Here is a 9,885-nt window from a genome sequence, read left to right on the forward strand (position 1 = left end):
TCCAAGTCTAAGAACGCCATGTGTAGGTTCTTTTGTTTTTCCCTATACTTCTTTACAGACATGTTTTGCACACCTTCAGATAAAAACATCTTAAAATAACTACTATTTGACCCGGGCTTTTGGTGGACCATAACTTGTAAGTATTAGCCCAGAAGTTAAAACTCGAATATAACTAGCTAATTTTCTACCATCACTGCAGAATGCAAAATCGAACCATTTCAAATGATCACATCAATGTTTTGCTTTTAATCATATCAATCAATTGGCAACAAACATTCCTAAATCTCATCAATTACACAATTATTCATCATCTTCACATGATTTCAGCTAATCTCGATCTCATCGTTCGCTCAATTGCAGAAAACAATGGCCGGTGCCGCTTCCGCGCTATTCATCCTCGATATTAAAGGACGATGTTTGATCTCTCGTCATTATCGCAGTGACGTTTCTTCGGTTCAAGCTGAAAATTTCTTCACCAAACTCCTCGAGAAAGAGGTAATCATAGATTATATTATATTTTTTATGTTCATATGATCATGTTCAGTTAATCAGTTTCTGCATATAGTTTCATTCAATTTTGAATAATTACGGTTTATAGGTTATCAATTTTGAATTCATTACGTTATACTCTGTTTTCAAAATTATTTTATTGAAAAAATGTTTTAGGTTAAATTTATGATAGTCTATTAAATTCTTACATAATATTCTACTATAAGTGTTGAACTTCAATAAAATCTCCATTGTATTTATCAATATCTAAAATCTGTAAGTATCAGACTTGCAATTGTTGCTATTGTATGTATTCAATTCGATAACGGTATCTCATTTTGCTGATGTGGCATCCATAGAAGTTTCCACATCTTCAATACAAATGCCATCCCATGTATTCAGAGCTACGATGTCAGTTGAACATAATAGAAATCATTGAATATTTAATACCTGCAATATAATTCTGAGTTAGGTTTGAAAATTGTGCTGAGATTATACACACAACTATATATATAGATGGTAATATTGTATTCAAATATGCACTAATACTATGTAATCATATATTACTAGGGCGATATAGAGACTCATGGTCCAGTGATCATTGACAAAGGTATCTCGTATATGTTCATTCAACACAACAATGTCTATCTCATGATAGCATCAAGGCAAAACTGCAATGTTGGCAGTCTCTTTGTTTTTCTCCATCGATTAGCTGGTGTGAGTACTCGATATTCATTGTTTTATAGTTCCTGTATACGAATTGTAACATGTTGCTTCTGTATATCTTAATGTAATTGTTGGTGATTTTAGTGTCATCCAACAATCATTTTAGGTAGTTGCGATTTACGTGTAACCAAGGGTTATTGAGTTATACTTATTAACGGGTTTGGAGTGTGCGGAGTGCACGCCCGTAAGATTGACTCGATAATGCGACGAAAAAGCTGGGGTCAAGGGGGTTGCGCTTCCTTGCGGGGTCCAAGAGGCAGCACCCCTGGCTGGGGTCCCGCTCCCAGGAGAGTGGGCAGGGGTCGAGGGGCAATACCCCCGCGGGGCTGCCCATTTCGTGTAACACATTCTCTTTGATAATCTGATTTGTGATTTTATTGGCAAAAACACAAATTGTGTTCTTGTCTTATCCCTCTATAGATTTCGTGAAACCAAGGCAATCATTTTATAGAGAAAGTGAATACACGATTCAAGAATCACTCTGGACAGTCAAATCATACCCTATTTCTAACAAATTTCATTCTCAATGCGCAATATGCAGGTTTTCCATCATTACTTTCAAGAGTTTGAAGAGGAATCTCTTCGAGATAACTTTGTTGTAGTTGTAAGAATAAATATCATTATTATGTATTGGACATAAAATAAGCTGATCTAAAGACGCCCTTATACAGCTAATTATTGTTTATTACTTAAATCTGTGCTTTGTAAAACATGGCAGCATGAATTACTTGATGAGGTGATGGATTTCGGTTACCCTCAATATACCGAAGCTATGATTCTAAGTGAGTTTATAAAGACAGATGCATATAAGATGGAAACTACACAGCGGCCGCCAATGGCTGTCACCAATGCGGTCTCATGGCGAAATGAAGGGTTATATTACAAGAAGAATGAAGTATGTATCTCTCTCATTTTTACTTTGATGATTATGATTATGTTGAGCTACAGATATCACTATTGCAGTATTATCTATCAGGTTTTTCTTGATGTGGTCGAATCTGTTAACACAATGGTCAACAGCAGCGGCCAAATACTCCGCTCAGATGTTGTTGGGGAACTAAAGATGAGAACATATTTGAGGTGCTACTGTAAACTATACTAATTTTGTACAATTCTAGGGTGCATAAATTATAATGAACTTTTGTGCTAAATTTGAGCTTGTTATTGATAAAATATCTCTCATATAGTGGCATGCCTGAGTGTAAGCTTGGGCTAAATGATAGAGTTCTGTTCGAAGCTCAAGGCGGAACAAGAGGGAAAACAATTGATTTGGGTGACATCCGATTTCATCAGTAAGCACTTCAAACTTGATGCCTTTGTTTGCTTCCTAACCGTGCTAACAGCATTATCTTGTTGAGCTTTCTTAGTTTATTGTTCCGAATAGGTGTGTACGCCTGGCAAGATTTGAAAATGACCGCACAATATCATTTATACCTCCTGATGGATCATTTGATCTGATGACGTACAGACTCGGTACTCAGGTTGTATTCAATTTAAAGAATTTTTATCTTTTTTGATTATATACGCGAGTATTTTTTTTAGATGTAATTTACTACATTCCATGTTCCTTAGGTAAAACCTCTCATTTGGGTTGAGGCTTTGATTGAAAAGCATGCAAGAAGCAGAATTGAAATGCTGATTAAAGCTCGCAGCCAATTCAAGGAACGAAGGTATACCTACTCTCTTACTACATATATCAAAAAAATAAATGATGACGTCATGTTGACGTCAACATGACGTCAAAAGATGTTGCTGTTCATCAGTTGCCCACTATTAGTATATAGTATATAGTATATATATACGGGAGTATAATATATTGTCATTTAGTTTTTGGTGATTTTCTTGATACAGCACGGCAACAAATGTTCAAATTCACATACCCGTGCCTTCTGATGCTACTAAACCCATTGTTCGGGCAACAATGGGATCTGCTTCATATGCACCCGAACATGAATCGCTTGTGTGGCGGATCAGATCCTTCCCTGGTAATAAGGTTAGTAATAAATATGAAGAATTTTCGGTTTTTATTATTGTAAAGTGATTGGCTTTATTGCTAATTGAATAACAATGGTTGCAGGAATACATGTTAAGGGCAGAATTTACTCTTCCCAGTGTAACTTCAGAAGATGCAACTCCTGACCGAAAGGCTCCAATACGTGTAAAGTTTGACATCCCATATTTCACCGTTTCTGGTATTCAGGTATACACTTTTAAAAGTGGAATAAAATAGTACTTAATGAATAAAACTCGTTATATAACTAAGGCAGCAATTGAACCCTGATCTAAGTTGTTCTTTCAGGTTCGTTATCTAAAGATTATTGAAAAAAGTGGATACCAAACGATTCCATGGGTGAGATATATAACAACGGCTGGGGAATATGAAATACGAATAACGTAATTATCTCCTTCAGCAATTGGTTCTTACATTCATCATTTTATAACATTTAAGGTTTGGAACATTTCAGGTTTTATTTTATGTAATGGCAGTTTGAACTCCTTACTTTCTTCTGGTTTACAGCTGCCATTTTTTTTGCAGGAGTCAAGTCAGATTGGTTTTGCGGAAGTTTGATTTCAATAAATATAGTAAGACCATACGTTAAGTTTTCAGTTATTTAGATCATTGATGTTACTCATGTCTTGTCAAGAACAACGACCCAAATAGTTACATAAAACATCACCTAGATAAACAAAACCAGAAACAGAAAGGAAAAAAAAAACATCTTTTTTACACCGGCCTAAGGCTAACGCGTACAAAAGAAAAGACAACTTTGAGATTTAAGAGATAATTTTAGGCAGCCTCCGAGTTAAGATCTCAAACTCAATATCTTGACTCAGCATACTGATCCTCACGTATTTCGTGCTAGCCCCAAAATGCTTCCCACCTCTGGTCCATATCTTATGCTTCCTAAGTAAGCTTTCACAATCGTCAACTTCTCCCTCACATTTTAACCAAGCAAATGCTATACGAACAATGTATGTGTAGTCAGTATGTTTAAAATTTAAATGATAATCATAAAAGTATAAAACATGTATCGTATGGAATTACCAGGAAGCTGTCCGAAAGTCCGACCACTGAAAGAACATGTTTCTTGTGTAAAATTGGGCAAACTGAAAAGATGTGTCTTATTCACAGCTTCTCTAATTTTCTTCCATCTTTCTTCCATGATTCTGTAGCTATAATTGAAGAAACTTTCAGCTTCTTTCTCGTTTGCTTGTTCACAACTATCAGAGACGGCTTGCAAAATCTTTGCGGCTCGTATCTGTGACTCTTTCGACACACCAATGGTGTTGATCTCTATAAACGTTGTCATTTTCTTAGCAATCGCTCTATCTTTCACCAAAGCCCAACTGCACGATATCAATGTAAATCCAATAAGCATAAGTAGAGTTTAATTATTAAGGTCAATAAGACTTCTAAGGATTGATTGCATTGATGGTGATTGATATTAAATTTTACCCGATACGGGTACCGGCATGGCCCGTGCTTTTGGAGACAGTGAAGAGCATTATATCATTATCTGCTGGAGATGAAATAGGTGTATATTGTGGCCAGTAGTAAGCAAGATCATGAATCAAAATCCCTTTATTTCCTTTTACTACGTCTTGTCTTGTAAATCCATCAGGGTTATTAGGAGATGTCACTAATTCAATGTATGGCTCTTCCTTGTTTAAGTCACTCCCATCACCTGCCCATTTGTGTAGCCCTGATTTCAAGTAGTCAGTCATCAATGGATAGGACTGCAAAGCAACGTAATAAGTTAGTCAAAGTCAAAATTAACCACATACTTATTTGTCAACTCATGTGTGCATTAGACTATGATCATATTAGATAAACCCAAGTTTGTAAAAGCCGTTAGTCCACACTAGTCAAACGTTGACCTACTTTGACTCTGATTGTATATGACCTACTTTGACCAAAAAAATCTTACTTTGAACTGATAAATCCGATTTTGACCGACTAAAGTAGACTTTTGAAAGTTTTGACCGTAAATCAGCCTAGTCGGAGTCTAATTGAGGATTAGTCGGACAGATACGAAATCCCGACTAGTGGGGGGTTAGTCTGACTACTTCAAAATCTCGACTAATCGGGGACTATTCGATCTAGTCGGGGGACTTTTACAATCATGAATAAACCACAATCATTGTAGATAGCTTGTATTCTGAGTAGTCATTTGTTGGGAAATTAATAAGTTGACTTCTTAAGTCAAATTGTCATTGTCTTTCCATTGCAAGTGTTTTCTAATTACTAATTGTAGATACCTTGTATTCTAAGTAGTCATTTAAGTTGAGAAATTAATCAGTTGACTTCTTAAGTAAATTGTCTTCCCAATGCAAGTGTTTTCTAATTACTCATTGTAGATAGCTTGTATTCTAAGTAGTTTGGAATGAAGGAATCACTAAATGCTTCAAGTGACCCACGTGTAAGTCACCTAAACACATGTCCTACTGGACAACTACACATGCAAACACAACATTAATCAATATGAATTTAGTAATTGAAACCTTATCAATACTTTAATTACACACTGAATATTTAAAAATCAGTGAAACTTTGCTTTCACAACAAGTGATCAGATGATACTTGCAGAAAAGTATGCATATAGTAAATGATGCATCATGCATGGTTGACTTCAATAACTGCATATATAGTCGAATGATTTTGTAAGTTAAGGAGTAAATTATGCATATAGCAGATAATGCATGCATGTCTGACTTTAATAACTGTATTAATGGTCGAATGGTTGTAACTTGTACGTTTAGTAAGGGTTTACCGAATAAAATGGTGCAGCCGACACCACACTCATAGGCCCTGGCGCATCGGAAGGTGAAAGCGCAAAAAGTGCAGCCTGATAAAGTTGTGAAGAACCCGTTCCCACCACAATGTGCCGACCCTCTGTAATTGCATTGCCGACTACTTTATGAATTCTCGTGATTGAACTCACGAGTTCAGGCTCCAAAAACCAGCAAACATTTTTTAGATCCGAAAAGTAACTTATGTACTGCCAACTAGAGGTCACAACAGTTGTTTCTTCACCCTTTTGCTTCCAAAAGTTCTCGTACATTGTCGGGTCGCCACTGTTTTATTATGAAAACGTTACACATTTAAGATAATAATTAATTAATAATATTTGGTCAGTATATGGAGATAGGATTCTGGTAAGGCTTGAGGTGTTAACATGTGTAAAGATCCTAATGTGAACTTAATAATATAGTAAACTAAAATGGAAAACAACATATGCAAGCATGAAGGTTTCAATATTGTATGGAGTTAGGTATTTTGGGCAGATTTTGTCTACTAGCTACATCTATGTCCAAGGTGGAAGTGTGCCACCAGCCCACCATCAAGCCAATCTAAACTCAATCATACGATCCAAACTTGGTTATTTCAACTCGGATAAAAAGATAAACTGTTATGAGTAACTTGATTAGACAACGTACATTTGAGTAAAAATACCCCGCTCTATCTAGTCTGAATAGAAAACCTAATTCGTTTATATTAATCTAATAATTTTATAATGCATATATTTAGACCACCATTAACCTGGAGTCAAATTCAAAATTTGACGCCCCCAAATATGACCTGGCATGTGATTTGGCATAAAATTTGACGCCCTGACGCCCCTGGGTCGTCAGTCATAAAAATGACGGGAAAAAAGTTACGCGTCAGGGATGTAGGGACTAATCAAATTTCAGCATTAATATTTATATATTATTAATTAGTATATTTTATACCAAATTACCAATAGTATTTTACCACATCACTTATCACAAATTTAACCCTCAAATTTTTAACACTCCTCATTAAAAAATTTCACATCTTGACCTTACCACCTCACCACATCTGCCTTTGACGTTACGGTTAACAGTGGTCTTATATAATATGCATGAGAAATTGCATTAGCCACGGGACTAACATATATAGTAACTTCTTATTTTTAATAAATATTAACAATTTGCTTGTGTCTTCCCATAAAACTAAAATAATTAATTTGAATTATTTAATATATATGTTATTCTCTAAAACGGGTAGACCCGAGAATGAATAGATGTAGACCATAGTTGATAGTAGTAGATTTGGTTAACGAGTAATAAACAGCTAACTTTAGAATCATGCAAGATTGCAAATGCCATTATTCTTTTTAATTCTGTCACTAAAAAATAAAAACTCCGTATATATTACTTTGTACCATGATGATTAATATATTTAGAAAAGAATCAAGGTGAGGTAAGAAAGCAAAAAAGACACCGAAGCAATGGAAATGAGTGATGGTGCTACTGTACGTGGTGGTGGCGGTAATAAAATATAAATTGGAAATGGATATTAAAAAAAATATACAAAACACAAAAATAAATTAAAAAGATGTACTAGTAGCTAGAGCAAAAAAGAAAGCAAGAAGACAATGTGCACAAGAACCCGTAGTGCACGTTAGCACAAAACGGTAGACCCGAGAATGGGAAGTAAAACGGAGTGGCTCCCCCAAACCGTAACATATTCAAAACCCCGTATTGTCTCTGTCTTATATCTCGATTCGTAAATAACTAAAATCATCATTTGGCGTATATTAGCGTATAGTCGTTTTTCTATTCTATTGTTTCAAAACTTCAAACGTCCACGTAACTAAATTAGGAGTAATTTCAGTACTGATTTTAGTCTTTTTAACATCTAATTGAAACCTTAAAAAGTCACATTTAAGAAACACTAACGAAATAACTCAATTAAACTGCATCCCTAGACACTAAAACCTCATCCATATTAAACCTTTTTAACATCAGTTTCAATTATTTAATTGGTTTTCGACTAAAACCTATTGACTTCAGGCTTAAACTTATTTCAGTCCAGTTTTCAACCGGTCTTTATAACTGAATTAGAGTTGATGGACATGTAGGACCAATTTAAAATCCTTTTCAAAATCAATTTTAGTTTTAAATGAATGAACAGTGGATAACTGTTTAACATACTACTCCGTATTATTTAATTATATTGATTGATTATGTTGCTATTAAGTCGCTTATTTTAAAATTATCTACCATTTATTAAAAAAAAAAAATTTGTTAGTGATCTTAATCATCATTAGTATACACATAATACACATTACACATTAAAAGATGACATCTATTAAATAGCGTATTCTATTGGTTTTTTAAAAATGTATAGAGGGTTTTAATAGTTTATGACATTAACTTATTAACTTATAAAATTAAAAGACACTAAAAGAAAACTTAGAGAAAAATAATTATTAATTTTTTTGTATTAAAAATCGATTAAGTTAGAAATGATGTAGTGCATTTTTAGAATATAGATAGATTGTGCCGTGAAAAAAAATATAAAATGTATAAACTAATTATACAGTAAACTGGAGTATATATTTTGGGTAGGTAAAAAAGATATCAACAGTAAAATAATTAAATATGCTATATCTGTATGACACCATTCACCAGTTTTGATAAATACTGTAACCATAGATATAGATATAGATTCTATATATAGATATATTTTTGAGGATTAAACTGTATGAAATGAGTCTGTAACAGCACAAAGGATTACTCTCATTGCTCTTTAACGTTTATTGGAGATTTCATTTCCAAATTTGTTAACCATCATTAGGTAATATAGTTATAACTAATCACCAAAGTAATTAATCGTTGATTATGGATTATAAATTAAATTAATCTTAATCTTAATCTTAATATGATATTAAATCGGGCAGAGTACTAAAAGTACTTACTGATCAAGATTGATGACAACTCCTTCTCCGTCATCCGGAGCAGCAGGAGACGACGATGTCGTTTTTGGAAGCACCTTTGTTGTAGTCGTTTTGCTAACATGCGCATCCACTTCAGCTCTTCTGTTATTTTTCTGGTTAACGCCGTTAAAACAATTGTTTTTGTCACCGTTTAGATAAAGCTCGTGATTCATATGACTCCCCCGTTTAGATGTTAGGGTTTCTACGTCATCATCAAAATAATAGCTTATTTTCAAAATCAAACACATATTCACTGCTAGTGATACTACCAAAATATTTTTCAGTAAAAACACGTAATCCGCCATCTCTTAACACAAAAGATGTAAATCTATCTGAAACAGAATTAGTAAAACTTGAAAGATGATGAATCTGGACTAGAAGAAGAGTGGCATTTTAAGGGCGAGTATATTAAAGCAAGTATATATGTATCGAAATTGGAGAGAATATGGGGTTTGTTGTTGTAGTGAATTAATGAATATATGGAATATGGATTAGATAAACGTAGAAGCACATAAAACATTAATTTAATTAATTAATTAAAAAATTAAAGCAAATGTATAATATATAAATATATAAAATGAATGAAAAGGAAGAAGAGAAATGGGGATGATTCTCACACACACTTTTTTGATCCTCACACACTTATTTTAATCTTTTACTCTTCTAATAATACTCCATTGGTGTGTGAGTATCAAAAAAGTGTGTGTGAGAATCATTGGGAATGGAAATATGGGATGGAAAAGACTGTTTCCTGTTTTTGATTTTGCAGTTGAGCTTTTCTAGTTCCCAAGAGGAGTGAAATATTTTTTTAGGTTTTTAATTGAATTATGTAGTTATAGTGATTGCTTAAGTGTACTTTGTCCGTTAAAAAAATAAGTGTACTCTGTCCGTGGAGGGAGTAATTAGTTTTTGCTTAATATTCCGC

General features: G+C 34.0%; 2 protein-coding genes across 2 annotated transcripts; one reads left to right on the top strand and one right to left on the bottom strand.

Annotated features, from left to right (window-relative positions):
- Positions 1-208: 208 nt before the first annotated feature.
- Positions 209-3,654, top strand: LOC139866139 (AP-1 complex subunit mu-2-like). Its single transcript, XM_071854272.1, has 11 exons — positions 209-495; positions 1,060-1,206; positions 1,757-1,819; positions 1,934-2,110; positions 2,192-2,295; positions 2,403-2,507; positions 2,600-2,696; positions 2,788-2,885; positions 3,067-3,208; positions 3,293-3,415; positions 3,515-3,654. The coding sequence occupies exons 1-11, from the start codon at positions 367-369 to the stop codon at positions 3,611-3,613; spliced, it is 1,284 nt and encodes a 427-aa protein (XP_071710373.1). The 5' UTR covers positions 209-366; the 3' UTR covers positions 3,614-3,654.
- Positions 3,655-3,983: 329 nt separating this feature from the next.
- Positions 3,984-9,265, bottom strand: LOC139867532 (tryptophan aminotransferase-related protein 2-like). The gene is made up of 5 exons (XM_071855894.1): positions 8,943-9,265; positions 5,988-6,291; positions 4,673-4,953; positions 4,262-4,563; positions 3,984-4,175 (listed from the first exon to the last, which is right to left on the bottom strand). The coding sequence occupies exons 1-5, from the start codon at positions 9,263-9,265 to the stop codon at positions 3,991-3,993; spliced, it is 1,395 nt and encodes a 464-aa protein (XP_071711995.1). The 3' UTR covers positions 3,984-3,990.
- Positions 9,266-9,885: the final 620 nt, after the last annotated feature.

The sequence above is a fragment of the Rutidosis leptorrhynchoides genome, chromosome 9 (genome assembly GCF_046630445.1).
Source record: "Rutidosis leptorrhynchoides isolate AG116_Rl617_1_P2 chromosome 9, CSIRO_AGI_Rlap_v1, whole genome shotgun sequence".
Lineage (NCBI taxonomy): Eukaryota > Viridiplantae > Streptophyta > Magnoliopsida > Asterales > Asteraceae > Rutidosis > Rutidosis leptorrhynchoides.